This window comes from Camelus ferus, chromosome 22, assembly GCF_009834535.1.
Source record: "Camelus ferus isolate YT-003-E chromosome 22, BCGSAC_Cfer_1.0, whole genome shotgun sequence".
Lineage (NCBI taxonomy): Eukaryota > Metazoa > Chordata > Mammalia > Artiodactyla > Camelidae > Camelus > Camelus ferus.
The window spans coordinates 19,547,252-19,566,553 of NC_045717.1; the positions used below are offsets into that span (position 1 = coordinate 19,547,252).

The 19,302-nt window shown below is 50.7% G+C and overlaps 1 protein-coding gene across 8 annotated transcripts in view; it reads right to left on the reverse strand.

Annotated features, from left to right (window-relative positions):
* Positions 1-19,302, reverse strand: part of NFIX (nuclear factor I X) — a 96,430-nt gene that overhangs the window by 63,489 nt on the left and 13,639 nt on the right. For 2 of the 8 annotated variants that reach the window (XM_014551203.2, XM_014551202.2), the window contains exons 1-2: positions 5,383-5,448; positions 4,515-5,046 (exon numbers count right to left, since the gene is read on the reverse strand). In XM_014551203.2, the coding sequence (XP_014406689.1) occupies positions 4,515-5,046; positions 5,383-5,433 (583 nt within the window). In that variant the 5' untranslated portion in view covers positions 5,434-5,448. Of the gene's footprint in view, positions 1-4,514; positions 5,047-5,382; positions 5,773-6,015; positions 6,397-18,246; positions 18,493-19,302 lie in introns of those variants that run through there. The other 6 variants (XM_032465500.1, XM_014551199.2, XM_014551200.2 and 3 more) reach the window with 6 other exon arrangements.

The window sequence follows — 19,302 nt, forward strand, 5'->3', positions numbered from 1 at the left end:
TGACATCTCTTCTGGGATGCTCTAAAGGGCACCTAACCCTACATTGGTAAATCTTGCTAATTTTAGGAATCCGGTAACTGGGCCCTGCCATCTTCAACAGCCCTGGCACCAGATCACACTGCCTCAAAAACGCAGACCAGTGGCATTTCTGGCCCTAAAAAAAAAGAGGCACGGGTGAGGTGGCACAGAGGCCTCAGGAGGGGTTAGTACCCCCAAGAGGGTGACTGGAGCTCCTGTGGCCCCTTCCATACTTGCACCAGAGCCACCAGATGGGCCAGGCATCCAGGAAAAGCTTGAGGGGCATCACTGACATCGGCCATATCTTGGCAGGGCTGACATGGCAGAGCAATGCCTTCCACTGCTGAGGAAGCAGACAGGGGAAACCAGAGAGCTCATATACCTGAGAAGGACGACCTTGCACTTGAAAAAGTTCACTTAGATAAATCCTCAGGTGCTAATCCATTTCCTGCGACAGGAAAGGCCCAGCTGTCCGAGGACCTGGAGGCGAGGAGGGAGGCAGAATCTCTTTTCAGAGCAGCACACTGAACAACCCAGCGGAACACAGCCTGTAGAGTCCAGACTGGAAAATCCTACGGGATAAATCCTACAGGTTTCTTCCACAAAAACAACCCAAAAACTGCCAGGAAAAAAACAAGATGAAGAAGGAGGAGGAGGACCACTTAGAAATTATGAGTCTTGAAAGATGGAGCAACCCACTGCAATGCGTGGACCTGATCTGGATCCTGATCCCGGCAAACAAAATTAGGAGACGATTAGGAAAATGTGAACACTGACCAGCTATCTGACCATACTAAAGAAACTGTTGATTCTTATTTTAGGTGTGATAGTGATGTTGTGGTTATGTTCTTCAGGAGTCCTCATCTTTAGAGACATGTACACAAATATTCACAAATGAAAGGCTACGATGCTTGGATTTCCTTCTGAACAACCCAATGCAGGTGGGCAGCAGAGGCTACACATGAACTGAAACTGGCCGTAAGTTGGAACTGGTGATGGGGGTTCCTTCTACATGTAAATTTCTCTGTAATGAAAAGGCTGAGATGAAAAAAGCCGCCAGCTGAATACCTGGACTTCACGGGCCTCCACTGTGGGCCTGTTGGAGGGATCTGACAGGGAGATACTAATATTTCCATTCAGTAAAGCATTTTATTACTTTCAGATTTTTTTTCTTTCCTAGGACAGAGGCCTAGGTTAGAGAAGGTATGAAGACGCCGGCTCAACCTTCAGATCCCTGTAGAAGCTTTAAAGATAGTCTAGCTGTGCTTGAGAATAGTTCAGCCATCCTTCCTCACGTAAGCATCCTTCCTCTTGGCCCCATGCTCCCCTCTGACTCTAGTCATTGCCCTAGGATACCCTCTTTGGATGGAAGGACATTACCAGGAATGTACTAACTCCTCCCCATGGCAGTGTTCTCTGACCCTGCTCCGCCTCAACCTCCCCTCCTGAATGGAACAGACACAGAGAGAAATTCTTTCCCAGAAGAAGGCCACCCTCACCTCCACCCTTTTAGGACCCCATATTCTGAGAGTGGAGCTCCTGACGTCACACACATGTCCTTTACTCCTCAACCATGCCACCTCTTAAAACTTCATGTGGGACAAAACAAGGACCCACAAGGGCCACAGATGGAAGCTGATGGTGCCTGGATGGAGGTGAAGCCACGTCCCCACTTGTCATCAAACCCGGCACAGCCAGTTCAGCCCAGATCAGGTTCTTCAGCCCAGTTTGACGGGAAGAAAAGTACTTCTTTTAGAGTCCAAAGCAACTCTCGTCTGAGCCCTTGCTACCCCAGTTTATACTGGAAGAAAGGTGCAAAGCACCCTATGTCTGTGTGTGGAATAGAGAGAGGCTGTGCTGTTGGACTGACACTGTTCGGGGGCTCAGACAGAAGACATCTTCTAGCAAACCAGGGTAGCCTAGAGAGGAAGCCATGCCTACTCCACACCATCTTGAGACCACCTACCCAAGGCCCACTGGTGGCCCATGCCACACCAGCTCACCCCCACCCCTTCAGTAAGTAAGAATTAAAGCAAGTCCAGCAACAAAAATCATACCTTCATTGAAACTATCTGGAGTCCAGGGACTTGAACTATAGACAGATTATATGAAAACATCCTCAGTTCTCTACTCAGCTTTTGTCAAGGAACTAAGCCTCAGCTGGGACTGAGGTGGCCATGGCTGCATGCGGTGGGACATGAATTCACTCCTATTACTGGGCAAATGATCTCATTATGTCTGGGGCACAAATGGGGGTGCCTCCCTTCTTCTGACACCTGCCTGATCAGTCCAGGAGCCAGATGGCGGGCCAGGAAATGGTCTCCATCACACATACTTCATCCTACCTCAGCCCCATGCTGGTAGCAGTAAAAAATACGGCCTAAAATAAAAGAGGCCAGGGAAAGAGCTCAGCTACAGGGATCCAGCTACAGAGCAAGGTAGAGGAAGCCAGCTTAGAAGGAAGATGAGTACTGATTTCGTCTCAGAGGCCCTAGTTCTAAAATCGGACAGTACAGAATCCCCTCTCAGAGGAGCTGACAGACACAAGCTCAAGGCTCCAAGCCTGCCCCAAGCCACCTCCAATACCACCAGGCATACACCCTCCCCACTCTGATTTGCTGTGTAGACAGAAAATGAGGGAATAACTTTAAATTTTTTCTTTAGTCTCTTTTCTGGAAAGAAAAAGAATGAAGGAGGAAGAGGACTGGCAGTTGGTCATTCTTCTAGAGGGATTATGATAGTGACACAGGACCAGGTACAGGCCTAGAAAGATCCATGGAGGGAGGTAGGGAGGGGTAGGGGGTGTCCACTGCCTCCAACCAACTACCAAAGCCACCTCTCAGAATGAGAGAATGAACAAGAGGAGAGGCCTCAAATATTACCTTTTTCTCTCCAGAGCTCTCCAACATATAAACTCTCAGTGCTAATCCCTTTCGAGGTTCCGTTCCTGACGCAATGCAGAAAGCTCCCCAAAATTTCCCTTCTGGATTAAGTCATGCCTCTCCTCCCAACTTTCCAAACAGGCAAGGAGGTGACCAAAGCAGAAAAGTGAGTTGCTTTTCTTTTTTGTGAATGAACAGGAAGGAAGATACACACACACACACACACACACACACACACACACACATTTTCGGGAAAGAACATTCACTAGAGTTGAAGTTAAGCCACACTCTCTTGCATTCGCACAAAGAGAGAAAAAAGAGAAAAAGGAGGAAAAAAAACGGAATGGTGGGAATGAAAAAAACACACACACACAGGGAAAGGTTTGGTAGCCCTCTCATTACAAGTTGGTTGGGCATAATGTAAACACACTTCTGCCTTGCTTAATCACAGAGTGCCGCCCGTTTAGGTTTCAAAGGCGGCAGTAAATTGGGCGTAGCTGAGTGGAGGCTAAAAATTAACCAGCCATCTCTGTTTCAATTTGTAAGAAAACAAAAGCGGAAAGAAATTATAAAAAGGGAAAGGGTAGGGGGAAAAAAAGGAACAGAGGAGGAGAACTGAACCACCACAACCCAAAATGCAGGGTGAAATTGGAAAAGCAAAGAGCAGACCTGGAACTCCTTGGAACACAAAAGGAAAAGGAGATTTTTACAGAGTTTTGATTGTTTGTTTGTTTCTCTAAGACCTCTTCCACAGCAACACCACTCCCTGGCGTGCCTATGCTGGGGAGAGTCTCTCTGCCCCCCAGCAGTGGTGCAGGGAGCTGAGGGCACACATCCTGGGGTTTCGACACTTCAGCTGAAACATGGAGGGGAGGTGAAGGGGAAGAGTGCAAGGAATCTCGCGCTCATTTTCACTCTCTGAAATCAAATGACTTCTCTCCTCTCCGACAGCCAGACTCCAGCCAAAGCAGCTCCTGCCTGGGCATCTGGGCCCCAGAATCTGCCCGCCTCTGCCTTCTCTCCTCTTTTCTATTCATTCTGTCTCATATCCAGAGGTTTTACTTGCCCCTCTCTCTGCAAACCGCTGCCCATCCCGCTTCTGCCAAATCCAGCTTTCCCCCAGGACTTGCGGGGAAGCTGCAGGAAAGCAAGCACCTGCCCCCCAGTACTACTTCTGACTCACTTTCAATCTGAGCAAAGAGTGATATATATATATATATATATATATATATATATATATATATATATATATATATATAGGTGGTGGTGGTGTTTATCACAAGCTCTCACATCGTGGATAATTCTGGGGCATCCTGGCCCCAGTCATAAGACCTCCAGCATCTTTTGGGTAAGATGAGTACTCCAAAGATGGAGACGCACAAAAATCGGTAACGTGGCAAGGGAGCAAAGGAGGAAGAATTGAGAGGGTGGAGGGAAACAGAAGGTAAAAGGGAACACCAAACATGCTGTAGGCCTCAGCAGGACGAGTGAACCAGTTAGGCCCATCGCGTGTATGCATGTACCGTTTGGAAAGAAGAGGTACAATAAACAGAACAAATGCCAGCAAGTGAAATAAAACAGGGTGGGGGAGAAGGGGGATTGAGAGAAACCTACCCGGAGTGTGGACAAAGTAAGCCAGATAAAGATCCAGTTCTTTGATTGTGACTCCAATGTGATGTGGCTGGACGCACAGGCCGGGGTTCGAGCACTGGGGCGACTTGTAGAGCCGCTCCCCATCAGTACTTTCCAGGGGGATCCCCTTAAACAAAATCACCATGACCAGGTCCAGCCGCCACACCTTGTCGGCCTGGCGAAGGCAGTCAATCCGCCGGATCTTGCCCTTCTGGTCGGGGTTGGAGAGCACGCAGCAGGGGGGCTTCTTGCCCGTGATGGTCAGCACAAAGTCCTCTCGGAACTCGGGCCGGATGTCTTTGCGCAGCTTGGCCAGCAGCCGGGATGCCCACTTCTGCTTGATCTCAGGCTTCTCGCCCAGCAGCTCGTCCTTCACCGCCCGCTCCTCGTCCTTCGACATCCGCTTCTCGTGCTTCTTGAAGTACTTGCGCTTCCGCGCCTGCAGGTTGAACCAGGTGTAGGAGAAGGCGCGGACGTGAGGCAGCAGCGCCTCGATGAACGGGTGGAACTCATCCTGCAGGCGGCAAGCCGGGAGCATGCGGGGCGAGGGAGGACGGGAGGAGGGGAAGACGGGCGAGGGGAAAAGAGAAAAGGAGAAAAGAAGCGTTAGAAGCGGAGCACAAGAAAAATCGCCTTCTCCTCCTCCTCCCCCCCCACAACAATTTTCTCTTGCAATTGTTCTAGGAAAGTGTGGTCTGGAGCCACCGCCAGCCTAGCCAGCCGCTCGCTCCCATCTCAGCCTCAGCAGCCAGACAGAGACACCCAGAGCCTGAGCACACACCTATTCTCTCTCTCTCTCCCTCACTCACTCACACACACGCGCGCACAGACAACGTTGCCGTCCACACACACACGCTGCTGGTATCCCCGCCAGGCTCTGTCGCGCCCATGACATCTCCATGTTCTATCGCAGCCTCGAACTCATGTCAGCTCGCCCCGGCACGGTGTCCAGTCTGCATGAATGCCTGTGGAGGCACAGGCAGGGCATGCGGGGGCCACCTCACACCCCGACACCAGGAGGTTTTTGGCCACCCCCAAGAAGAGAGAACATGACATCCACAAGCCAGCGAGGAAACGGATTTGGCTTCCCCCTCCCCAGGCTGTTTTCATTCTCTTTTCTCCTGCTCCAATTGGAACATCCACCCCAGCATTTTTTTAAATCAGATCTAAATCCTAAATATGTGATTTCAGCTTTGTTATCGACACCAATGCTAATGTTAATCACAGTAATAAGGAACAAAACACTTCTTGTTAGCACAAATAAGGTGGTGGTCTCAGCCACGTTAGGGTTAAAAGCTACGTGGGGCATCCTGCACCCCAACCCCACTGACCCCTTCACCCTCTTCCCACTCAGTCAGGTGACAGAAGGCCGGGCTCTCGCTTTTGGTTTGTTTTTTTTTTTTTGCTTGTTTGCTTGTTTGAAGTTTAAATAATAATTGATCTCTGCTTACGAAAATAAAACTGGAAAAAATTAAATAATTACCATTGATCTGAAGCACCCGGCAAAGCCCAACGCCCGATTCTGAGCTTCTGGACTCAACAGAGTTGTGAGTTGGGGGCGGGTGGGGGGGGAGGGGGAGGAGCAGGGGAGGAAGGTAAATGTTTTAAAGGGGGTTATTATTGGTGTTCTGGGGAATAGGGGCCGGGCTTGGGTGGATTCTCAAACCCTTCCCCCTCCTCCCCCCCATGCTCCACTGCACAGAAGGGGGAAATTAATATTTTTTTTAAAAGGAGCAAAAAGAAAGAAAGGTCAGGGATAGCAAGCAGAGAGAGGGAGCGAGTCAGTTACCACACACACCAGGTAAACAAAAGCCAACAAAAAAAATTTTTTTTCAGTTTCACCCTCTGTACATCCTCTTCCAGTTAAATTTTTAAATAAATAAATAAATAAATAAATAAATAAATAAATAAATAAAATTAAAATATGCAAAATTTAAATATCAAAACCTACCTCCCACCCCCCCAACACACAACACACCCCTACCCCACCCCTGTGCAAAACAAAACAAAAACAAAAACCAGAAGGGGGAAAAGCGGCAGCTGAAGAAAAAGGCTTTCGGCTTTGGCAGCGGCACAGGGGTGTAAACTTCGAGCTGCCTCCCTCTGCCTCTGAGCCTGATCGCAGGCAAAGGGGGAGCTCGCAGATTCCCGGGGAAGAGGACGAGTTCGGACCGGCTGCAGACCGTCGCTGGCAGAAGCGTGCAAAAGAGGGAGGGAGCGAGGGAGGGAGGGAAGAAGAGAGAGAGAGGGAGAGAGGGAGGACGTGGATGGGATGGGGCTGTGTGTGTGCGTGTGTTTTGTGTGTGTGTGTGTGTGTGTGTGTGTGTGTGCGCGCGCGCGCGCGCTGGTTGGGTTTTGGATCTTTTTTTTTTTTTTTTTTGCTTCTTTTCTCTCTCTCAAACTCCCTCTCTCTCCCCTTTCATGCTCAATCCCCATCCATTTGCCTGTGCCAAAGCCAGTTAAAGGCAGGGGGGAGAAAGGGGGGAGGGAGAGGGAGAAGGATCCACCTATTTGGCAATGAGACATCCTCGAGCAGCCAATGGCTGCGTCCAAGGGGAGGAGGGAACCGGGCGAGCCGGGAGGGTGGGGAGAGCCCCCGGCAGTTGGAGACCAAAAACAATTTGCCCAATCGACAAGTTCACGTCTAATGAACAAGCAAAGTCCAGCAGTTATGAATTTTTCATTCCAGGCTCCCACTCGGGTCCATTTGGCAGCGGCCACCCAGCTAATCTGAAGGGGGTGTGAGGAGGACTAGGCTGAGGAAGACACAGAATTTTTTTTAAAAAAAAACCAGAAAAATAAATAAATAAAGGCCTGACTCCGGGGCGGGCTGGCGGGCGGGAGGGAGCCCCAGAAGGCCTTGGGGAAGCAGCTGCGCCTTCTCTCTGTGTTTTGGTTTCAGTCTCTTTCTCTCAGGCCAGAACACTCTTTTTCTGGTTCTATTTCTTTTTTTATTTATGGGGCGCACAGGGGCGAGTGGAAGTTTTCCTCCCTGGCCATACACACGAGCTGTGCTATGAATAGAAAGAGAAGAAGAAAGAGAGCTCGGAAAGTGTCGATGCCAGCAGCACTTCCAGGGCAGGGACCCGGCACCCAGGGTGCGGCCACTCCTTCCCCCAGGTCTAGCTGCTGCTCACTGGAGTACTCCCAGAGGAGGAGACAGGCCCCCCAGCACCTCATGGCACCCCCAGCCCCAGCCCCCAGTGAGCTCGGTGCCTCCCTCGGCCCACACCCAGCCACGCACGCTCCATTAGCGGTGAAGAGGGATGCCAACGCAATGCAGCTCCGCTCGAGAAACTGCAACAGTTTATTAAAATAGCTTCCTGTCACAGCACTCCGCTGACAAGCACTACACGCAGCCACAAACAACAGCCAACCCCAGAGGGAGGTGAAAAAAGACAAGAAGATGGACACTACTTCCAAATACAATCACTGGGTCTTGCTGACACCCCACCATCACCTCCCAAATGAACTCTTTAATTCTTTGCTTTCTCCAGCTTTGCCCTCTCCACTTAATCTGCATTTAGTGTTTCTTGGTTGGAGGAGGGGGAATATTCACCTGTCTCCCATTCAGTTCAGACTAAAGGGCCCAGACTGCAGGGAGCAAGGTGCAAGAGCATAAAATAAAAAACTTAAAAGAAAGGGAGAGAGCTAAGAAGGAAACAAGGGAACAGAAAAGAGTCTATCAGGAAACTTGAGACAACCTCGGGGAAACCAAGTCACCAAGGAGAGCTCCACAGGGGAACCCCTGCTCCTGGGCCTCCCTCCCAGGCTGGAAGGGCAGGTAAGCACGGGGGGAGGGAAGCCAAGAGTGTGGAAGTCTCCACAGGGTCCTCTTTGGAGCCATGCTTTCGGCCTTTGAGAAGCAGTAAGGAGGAGACAGTTATTAAACAAATGGAAGAGCAGAGGAGGATGTGAACACAGACAGGGAGAGCATGCTCCCATTCAGAACCCAGTCGCTACAGCTGCCCTCTCCCCAGGCAAGGCTCAGCCCTCAGCTGGCAACAGAAAAAAGGTCACTGCTCACTCGCGCCCCTTTCTTCCCCATCTGAAACCCTGTGCTCCGTGGCCTTTATGCTCAACGGAAAGGTTCCTGGAAGAGGGCCTGGGGTGTACCAAAACAAAACATGCAGCCCTGGGCTGGCACTGAACCCTGACAATGAGAAAGGTGCCGCCCAGCACCTGAGACCCCAGTCCAAGCCCTGAACGGTCTGAAGTGAGCTCGTAGCAACCGGAGAGAAACAGAGGTGAGACAGGAAGAGGCAGGTGCCGCTGCAGATAGGCCTCTTAGGGTGGCGTTCAATAATTAACATCACGTTAATAACCAGCTTCAGTTCAATTAGCCAAGGATGTTAGCTGAGTAACATAAGATACCACACCCTGCCTCTCCACCTTGAGAGAAGCAATCTTACTTTCTAAAGTCATGATGAGATGGTAGAAACTACAAGTGAGCTTATATTTGGCATGGGGGTGTTTTTCTGGTATTTGGATTCATACTAAATATTAGACACCAAGCAGAAAATGGCCAACATGAGCCTCCTGGAGAATTCGAACATGTTCCGTCTCTCACAGACCACAGTGCCGAGTGTTAAACATGGGTTGATTCTGAATCCGGTGGTACAGTTGGGTAGGTGGCAGGAGAGATGGCGAATGGAAGGATCCACTTGGCAGTAAGGGAAATGGACAAGATTCCTGATTCACTCCTGGATGAAGGGAGAGGTCAAAGGTCGATGGAGTGGCCGAGAAACTGGACATAAAAGTGGCCCAGGAGGACCAGTGGAGTGTTTTAGGTTGAGCCTCAGGGACCCACTGTGCCCCCTCAATTCTCCCTTAACAGGGGGAGCAACAGGCACTTCCCAGGGGAGTAACACAGAGGAAGAACAATCTTCAGTTGTCCTTCACCTGCCAGTGGCCTGTAACCTTGAAGGTGGGCAGCGAGGAGTCCCAGGCAGCGCTCTCCTCTCACCCTGTTCCCTAAGAGGCAGCTGGCTCCCAGGGGAGGCCTTCCTGGGTGAGCAGCCAGGGGATTTTGAATGAATGGGGAGGGAGGAGAAAAGGTCTCCCTCTCTTTTCTGTGGGGCACACAGAGAAGAATCGCTCAGGTTCCATTAGAAACACTTGGCTCGCCCTACCCCTACAGCCCCCTCCTCCTACATGCCACTGGTGGCAGCTCTAGGCCTTGGACACGCCCCTCAGAAGCCCCAGACAAAAGGGGACTGTCCCCCTTTTGTTAAGAGTGTGGAGGCCCCGCTAGAAGATTACCTGTCCCAGACCCAGCCTCCTTCTCAGCTCCCCTCCTGGCGCAGCAGGGAGCTCAGACGCTCTGCACCCTGCACCCTGCACCCTGCACCCAGACCAGAGCCAAGACAAAAAGAAAAACCCACAAAACCCCCTGAGGATTCAAGGCTTCTCCAGGGATGAGTTACCCATAAATGCAAGGGCTCAGGGGATGGAGGGAGCAAGGGGACAGGCAAACCTTGGAGGAGAAGGAGAGAGGAGGGAGGAAAGGGAATGAGAGAAAAAACGTCTGAGGGGTAAGCAAGCCAGTGATGCTGGTGAGAGTAGCGAGTGAAAAAGAAAATTAAAGACAAGGGAAAAAAATAAAGGAAAAGCAGGGAGATTTCTGGGGAAAGGTGTACTCCTTATTTAAAAGAAAAATCAAGAAGTCAGAGACTTTAAAAACTCACATGGACTTTTAGTTTGTGGAAAGGAATCTTTCTGCCTTTGTGAGAGGCCTCACTGTAATGTATATTTTCGAAACAATTTGGGGGGGTAATTAGGTTTATTTATTTATTTTAATGGAGGTACTGGGGATTGAATCCAGGACCTCATACATGCTAAGCATGCACTCTACTCTCCCCTTAAAAGAATTTTATTTTTTTTTAAAGCAATAGTTTTCAGGGAAACATTTCTGAAATACCCATGCCGATTTCAGCCATCACTAGGAAAAATGTGCCTCCAAAAGAAAAAGACAGAGCCAGCCACAGGAATAAGAGGAACAGGGAGAGGGAGAGAGAGAAGGAAGCCCAACTTGGAGAAAGAAAGCCCAGCTGGCCCAAAACTGCAAAGAGAGAGGAGGACAGAGAGATGGAGGGAAAGAGGATGTGGCTGAAAAGGAAAAGTGAGCTAGGAGAAGAGATAAGGACTTTGGGATGGGGGTAAAAAAAAAAAAGAAGAAGAAGAAGAAAAAGAAAAACTAGCTAAAGAAAGTGACTGCTTCTAGCTCAAGAAAGTGAAATGTGTTGTTTTCCAAAACTCTACAAAACAAATGAGGCCTTGTGGATCACTTAAGGCAAAAGAGGAAACTCTGTACAGGTCCTCACTCATGTAGATAGCATTCAACAATCTTCAAGGAAACAAAATAATTTTCCCAGCCTGAGACAGGTTTCACAACTGGCCCATACCTGCCAATAGTGAGACATCTAGAAGCACAAGAAGTTGTATCTTTAAAAACCAAGCCACTGTTTGGAGGTCTCTTTATCTTAAAATAAAAAAAAAAATCCTATTTGTCCACATCCTGCTTGCTTTAAGGCTCAGATTATTCTTTGAGATCCTGGGCTAATTTTATATATGTCTGTGCTATTTTGAATAACTATACACAAATAGTGCATATAACTGACAAAACCTACATAAGAATTACCAGATATTTCAGGATCCATTTTACTACTGTATATCTGGGTGAAAAAGGACATAGAAAAATTTAAAAGTCCACAAATAGAGCCCCGATTAGTCTGTCCAATTCCTGGGATTTTATAACTCAGCATTGGCCCAAACTGAAAAGAAGCCAACTTCGTATCCCTGAGATCTCCCATCTTGTCCCACAGTAGAAGGGACACAGGAAAGCAGGGGCCGGCCTCCCGGACTGAAATGGAAAGAGAACTGTAGGCAGCAAAAGGAAGGGGCCGGCTGCTTATCCGAGAGGTGGGTGGGGCCTCCCCTCTCTGGGGGGCAGGCAGGAAGGGGCTCTGCAGCCTGACTAAAATCATCCAAGAGTCTGGAACCGCCAAGCATGGAAACCAGAATACGCACATTGCAAGGAGGCTCGGAGAATTTGGACAAAGCGGGTTTTTTTGGCTGACTTGGGCCTATTTTCCTCTGCTCAGAACGGCGGACCGGAGAGGTTTTCTAGCATCTCCACGCTTGCTGAACGGATTTGCCCCACACCCCCGTGCTGGGTCTTAGGATGAGGCCTGCCTCAGAACCAGGCTGCATACTCCTCTCCTATAAACCAACCCCCCCAGTTTTCCCTTCCTTTTCTCCTCCTGACTACAAACCGGGAGCGGTGGCCTGGGATCCGGCCAACAGGCAGCCTCGTTCTGGCTCCAAACACTACCCTGCTCCAGGCACATCTCCCCTCTTCCTCCTGGCGCTGAATAAAATCAGAGAGGAATAGGGGTATTGGGGAAGACGATCTATTCTCTCCGGTGCAACTGGAAATTGTTTACTTTCATCCTCTACGGAGTATGGGAAACAAAACCCCTAGTCGTTAATTCCCTATTTAGCTTGAAACTTTCCTGTGTCACCAAACAGAAGTAAAAGCCTAGAAGGCCAGAGCCCTATCGTCCCGCCAGGGGGCTACCTGGGAACTGGACACTCCGAAGATGGCACAGGACAGATGACAGCCAAGGGCTTCGAGGGGCAAGGGCAGTGCGGAGTCTGAGCCTCACTCACCCAGTCGGCCTAGAAAGTGCTGCTCCATGGTGGCCAAGGGCACAGGAAGAAAGGAGAACCCCATAGGCCAGTTTCACAACTTTCTCTAAAGAACTGAAAAAGTGACAAAAGGCATGGGAAGGAGAGATCAGCACGTGAAGATGAAGTCTGTGCCCAGTGCATTGTGAAAATATCTACAGGGTAAGAGAGAAGGATAGAGCTAATGGCAAAATATTAAAAACTCGCCCAGGGCCAGACTGCCAACTCCCAACCCCAGAAAAGGCCTGGGGATCCTCCGGGGAAGACAGGAAGATGCTCCTCTCCCTCCCGCCACCACTAGTCCTGAACCTTGAAGACTTCTTCTGTAGCCTTCCTAGACGCTCTTTGTGAGTGAGCTCCATCAGGATCTGTTGTGACACCCCCTTGCTTTGCCAGAGCTAGAGGAGAGTATCTCCCAGATCTCCGGGTGCCCTCTGCCTGGTCTGCACTCCCCACGGCCCAGTGAGAACCTCTTTCTTGCAGTTGCTGTGGCAACAGGCAGTGCCCAGAGCCTGGGACAGAGAGAGCGGGTGGCCAGGATGGGAACAGCCCCGAGGTTTTCACTGCTCCGGGGCTCAGGGGAGCTGGGAGGGCCCTGTCTGGGCAAGTGGCTTCCCCAAAATGTACAATTTTAGGAGTTGGAAGGAAGATATTTTTCAATCCCTCAACATGTATTGTTTCCCCCAACAATTTTATTATCAGGATCATTGCCAAGGAAACCGGAGAATCTTCATTCCCCTGGTGTCTGCCCCTGCAGAGGCCAGCACTGGGGTGCCCAGAGCTTAAGACCATACCCACCCCTCAGCCACAATCCATCCCTCGCTGGCTCCTTTTCTTTCTTACCCTCTCTCCCCCTCTGTGTCCTCCAGCTCCAACACAAACTGTTTGCATGGGAAGTCTCCCTCTATGACCCGATTCAGCACACACAAGAGAAAACTGTGGGCGACAGACCCAACGTCCTAACGAACTTGAGTTAATTAATGCTAAGGAAGAAAAGAGGCGCCCTCGCTCTGTTGAATCACGGTTCACTAGCCCTTTCAGTTTGCTGTGGGTGGAGGAAAAAAAAAAGAAGGCTTTTTGGTTCAAATATTTTTGGGGGGCGAAGGGAAAACAAAAACACCGCAGAAGGGCCGTGGAGGGCGAAGCTGTCAGTACCTGCCCAAAGGAGCCGAGGCAAGAGCAGCCAAGCATTCTCCCTTCAGTTTCTGGCCTGAACGGTGCTGGAAAGTCCGAGAAGGGGAAAGAAAAGGAAGGGGATTATCAATTGATTGTGAGCCTGTTCAAATAAATCACTTCAAAAATTATACTGTCAGACTATAAGATACATACTTAAATATATATGTATATATTTTAAAGTCTAAACTCAACAACTCGATTTGATCAGAGTAGTGAAAATGTTTTAACAGTGCAGAAAACCAAAGTAAGGATGGCACAAGTACAAAAAATTTAAGTGTGCAGAGAAAAAGAAGAGGTGGTAATGGGGAGGGGGAGAACAGCTGCAATTTTGCTTTCCAGATGTTGACAGCAAAATGTAATTGGCATGTAACTTCTTCCTTACCACTTTTTATCCTTTGGTCCTGAGATGTTAAAACCTTATAGCTAAACCTAAGTCTGCAGGTGGTTTCCAGGTACTCCACACAGGTGGACAGGTCTGGAAGCCTTGTGGGCCACACGCCTGCGAGCTTTTCTATCAGCCCACTAATTTTTACAAGCCTTCCCACCATTCCTTAGTGGGGAGGCCTGAGCAAAGCAGGCTGGAGAATATTCTTACTTAAATTTGTATTACTATTATCATTTTGTAAACTTCAGCCTTTTCTTTACTTTTGAGGCTGGGCCTTCCTTTTTTTAAAATAAACTTTTTAACTGAAGTGTGGCACATATAAAGAAAGCACACAGTTCTAAGTCTGCTACTCGATATATTTTCACAAAGTGAACACACCTGTGTAATCTCACCCAGATTAAGAAACAGAACATTTTCAGCACCGCTAAAGGGGCCTTGAGTTTTTAAACTACAGAGTTCTCCCAATTTATATGCCGTAGAGATAGCTCCTGCTCACACCAGTAGCGTCAAATTTGAGCACCTATGTATGCACACATGTTACAGAGTGCATGTTACAGAGTGCATTACTCATGTGACCACAAAAAAACCTTCATAATGAAAAGAAGCCCCTTGAATCCTCACTGCTGCAGAGGGGTTTCTTCACCTCTGTCTGTCTTTCTCTGTGCCTGCCCAACTCTGATCACATCAACCAACTCTGTGTGGCGGGGTTAGCAGGGCAAGTGTGGGAGACAAACAGGGCCCACAGAGCTGAAAGCCAAACAGCCATAGTGAGTAGGCAAGGACTGGGGCCCTTGGTATTTGTGGGTCATGAGGGAAAAGTGGTTCTGCGGAGTCAGGGGTTCCTGAAGGCTGAATGAGCACACATCAGGACAGGCTCCCCCCATGCCTGTCCAAAAAGAGCCCTGCAGGGAGAGGAAGGGGGTGACAGCTACAGAAGGGGGCCGAGAGAGTGAGGGAGTCCTGGGGTGGGGCTGCCTCAGGAAGGGAGGCCCAACTCTGCTACATCTGCCTCCCCCTTCCCTGGCTCCAGCCCCAGCTGTCTCCCCCCTCACTTTCACTCACACTAAATTTACTTTATAATTTTAAAATTAAATTTTTTAAAAAGCAGGAAAGAGAAAGCACTGAAGGCAAAATACCTCCCACAATATCTCTCCAAGGAGGGGAAAAGTTTCTGCTTATGTTAAAAAAAAAAAAAGAATGCAAGGGATCGCTGAAAAGTCTAAGCACCAAATAACAAGGAAAATAAGAGGAACACATTTAATTAAAAACACCTGAAGCAAATAAATAAATAAATCCCTTTGCAAGGCGAAGCCACTGCACAGCCACTGGCGCTGGGGCACAAGCCCCTACCCCCATTTCTTGCCCATTTCCCCCGTTCCTTTCTCATGGGAGCTGTGTCTTCCCCAAGCACCACGGAAGCCTGTTTTCCTTTCGAGCCCATCCACCCCATACCTGGTGAAATGACCAAGGCAGCCACTTAGCTTCCCACTGGCCTGGAGCAAACCTCTGCGGCCCTGATGAAGAGCCTCTTCTATTCCCACATCTCCCCAGGCTGTGCCCACCGCTGTCCCTGGACCCTGCTCTTCTGCCCCAAAGCTAGGCCCTGTGAGTAGTGGCACCATCGTCGGGTTGGAGGCCAGGCGCAGCCCAAGTAGGCAGCTCTCTCCCCTACCAAGGGCACGGGGCCACCAAGACAGGCTCTCGACCGAATTTTCTCTTCGTGTTTATTGCATATGAGGCTGGGAAGAACGAACTGTTCAGCTTAATTTAAAATATGACAAGGGATCTGAGCTCTCTGAGCCTGAGATCTTCAGAAATACTGGATTACTTGATCCTTTTTTTTTTTTTTGCGGGGGCGGGGTGCAGGGTAAGCATCAAGACTCTGCATCTGAGACCCCACACCCTCCACCCTAGTATGACTCTCCCACCAGCCGGCCGCCAGGGAAACACGCCCTCGGCTGGCACGGGGGTACCAGAGCCCGGCTCTTTTCTTCCTTTCTTTCTTTTTTAAATCGCTCTAGCGAAAACCAGGCAGTAGGTCAGGGCCCAGAGGCGGGGGAGGGAAGAGGAGAGGGTTGTCTCTGAAAGAGGGGAAAAAAGGAAAGCGAGGCTCCAACTCCGGGAGAAGAACGGCCGCCGCGGCAAGTTTCCCGGTTTGTGCCAGTTTGGGGATTTGCGAATCAGACCGGAGCGGAGGAAAGGCGGTTGAGAAAAAAAGCCCGCATTAAAACTAACCAGCTTTGCCTAAAAGTGCGCTTTCCACTCTTAAACAAGACAATGCTGAGAGGAGAGGAGAGACAAGTTATTTCTCACTCTTTAATTATTCCAATGCTTAGCATTATTAAAAAAAAAAAACCACACACATTAGCCAATGATATATTCTAACCCTCAACAAAGCTGGTATTTTTCTCTGATTACAGACTTTGCCGTGGCAAACCCGGGCTCCGACGACAGAGGCAGTGCAGAAGCGCGCTCCTAAATGAGACACAATTTTATTAAAATCATAATTCCTCGCATTTCTATAGCGCTTTTTCAGCGACAGAGATTCCAGGTGCCCCATGCCGGTTCTACAAGGGAACCGCGACCAAAGCTCAGTCGCCAAGCAAGGGAGGCTCGAGCTCCACGGAATGCCCGCATGTATTTTTCTTTCTTTTTTAAAATGCCTGTTTCCATCATTCAGCCTCTGTCTCACGTTTTGAAAAAAAAAAAGGCTAAAACTCCTTTACAATTTTAAAAATAATTTTTTAAATAAGAGGGAAAAGATGACCCGAAAAACAAGAGGGGGAAAGGCAACTGTGGTCTGGGAGCTTGAGGGGACTGGATACTGTTGGGATGGTGTGCCTCCGGGTCGAGGGTACACAGAGCAGTGTCAGCCGCTGCCCTGGGTCACCGCAGCTGGAGCAGGCTGAGTCATCTGCACGTGGAAAAGGAAAAGGACCTAACACCATCAAAGTGCATTTAAGTAATTCGGGTGATGAGAAGTCGGGTTTATGACTGGCTTCCGAAGGACCGGTCCGGAGGCCCCTGAGTGCTTTCTTGGAATGCCCGGGGGCTGCTCGAACTCCGAGTGTTGGCTGGGGAGGAAGCCTTCCAGACACTAGCCTCCCCCTCCAACAGGTTAAAGTCGGGCCCTCTCGGCGCACACGTTTTTTTCCACTTTTCCATTCTCTCCCCTGGCCTGTCCAGAAGTGCTGCAAAATGGCTGGCAGCAGGGGGAAGAGAGGCCTTAGCACCCCAAATTCAAATTCAAGAAGTCAGCACCAAGGGAGGGCGGTGTTGATCAGAGGGGATCTGGGGAAAATTTTTTTGTAAAGGTTCTTAGAAGCTGCGCAACTCCCGCGGCCTGAGGGCAGAAAAAGAGGGAAAGGGAAAGCACATTTTCCGCCACTTAGTCACATTTCTTCCCCGTGCTCGCTGGAGGCCAAACACCCCCAAATCTAGCCAACCCTCGAAACAAACAAAATTCTCCCCTGGTAAATCTCCCCGCCCTTATATACAAAAAAAGAGGCGGCTTGGGGATAAATGGGGAGACTCCTCCGAGGCCTGGGGTCTGAAGGCTATGACGTGCACGAGGGACTCTCTCCGAATTAACGCCCCGAAGTTGCCCTCGGATTCTGGGGCAATACAGCTCAAAAGTCCCTCAAGCAGCCAAAGAACACCAGCAATCATTACCATCGTATTATTTCCAAAGCCCTCGCGCACATTATCCCCTGTCCGGTATCAGGATGGGCACGGGAGGAGGAACACTGAGGCAAGGGCAGCCCGGAGCTCCACCCCGCGCTCCTGGGGAAGGGACCGAACCAGCTTCAAGGCCAAAACGCGGCCATTTGAGCCCCTTCTGGCCGAGGCATCTGGTGCTGCAAATGGCGAATGCCCCAGAACGCGAACCAGGCCGGCCCTCGACGCCCACGCCGGGTCACTTTTTGCCGGGTCGCTATGAAGGGCTGGGCCGCGCCCGGCCGGAGGGAGCCGCACCTGCGCCGTGCAGGGTTCGAAGGACGCCACAGCCCCCCTCAGGGTTTAGGGGGCATGACTTTGGAACTTCTGGCTGCTGGCAAATGGCCCAAGGCCTCGCTTATCTCCGCTGCTTCTTCACACCCATTCCGGTTTCCCCTCACCTGCCCGCGGGGGCAGTGGCCCTTACTCCTCACTCAATGCCCAGAGCAGTTCCGCCACCAGAGCGACCCAACCTTGTGCCACAGGCGCTTTCCACATCCGGGGCTTCAAGGCATCGCTTCCCGCTTTTTTGCTTCCCGCGCACGCGCACGAGCGACTTTGCGCATCGCCCTCAAATGCCCCGGGGTCTGGGTCGTCCGCACCGTCGAGGGCTGCGTTGTCCCCTTCTCTACCCTGTGGTGCGCGGTGCAAGTGACGACAGTCAAGAGTCCACGTTCCGCGCGTGTAAAGCACCCATCCCTCCCCTTGCCTGAGCCCAAGGGAGGCCTCTCCACGACCCCCACCTACCTATGTTCTCCCCCAAGTGTGAGCCAATTACAGCGGGCCGGGGAAATGCCACGCGCGAAAAGAATACCCGGGAGGTGACAATGAAAGGAGCCCGTAGGCGGCGGGAGCCTGGAGAGGGGCATACGCTGGGGCTAGCACATGGGCACCACGGGCACGTCTCTGCCGGAGTTTCCACAGAAGCACGCAGACTCGGGGGCTGCAGGGCGATGTGGGGGATGGCCTGGATCCTCCTCTCCCGGCGGCGCTCTGGGGAAGGCAAAGAAGATGATCTTTCTTCAGCCGGGCTAAGGCATCCGAAGCCTTACGGCTGAGTAGTGGGGCCATCTAGGGGGTCCTGGGACACCCTCCCCCACCTCTGTTCAGCGATGCGCTTCTATTTTAAGATTTCTCCCATCCGTCCAAAACCCACCCACGCTCGCTCCTGAGGTCCATCCACGGTGCGCACAGGGAACCCGCCTCCACGTCCCGGGCGCACCTGAGGGGAAGTCCAAGAGGGCTGGTAGCACGGCCTGAGCTGCCAAGCTGGACTCAGGGGGGCAAATGGAAGTTTCGCCCGAGAAGGGAGGGTGCGTTAAATGGCCTCTTTGTGGAGAGGAATTGCAGGCCGTCACTCAGGATTAATTTAAGAAGCAACAGCAAACACACCAAAAAGCAATGTCTGGCCGCCAGCACCCACCCCCGCGATTGTGTTTCGGGGAGGGCTGCGGGATTTGGTGATGTGGTCCGGCCTTTCGCGGGAAATGGAGGGGAGGACCCTAGCCTTTAAGAACGAGGGGCGTCCACAGTGGGAAGGGAGGAGGCTGTTCCCGCCTTGCCCCACGTCCCTGCTTGGCGAAATGGGTTTTTTGCAGGTTTGGGAGGAAGCCGAACCAGGATGGTAAAAACTCAAGTACAAACGTGGAGCGGGAATAGGGGGAGGTTCTTACATGTAAAATATATATATAAAGGTACAAATTTCCAACATAAATATAGCACATGCAGAGGCGCCACTGGGCAGCAGTTCTGGGGCGGCTCACCTGCGCCCCAGGGACATTTAGGGAGGCGTGTGTTCTAAGA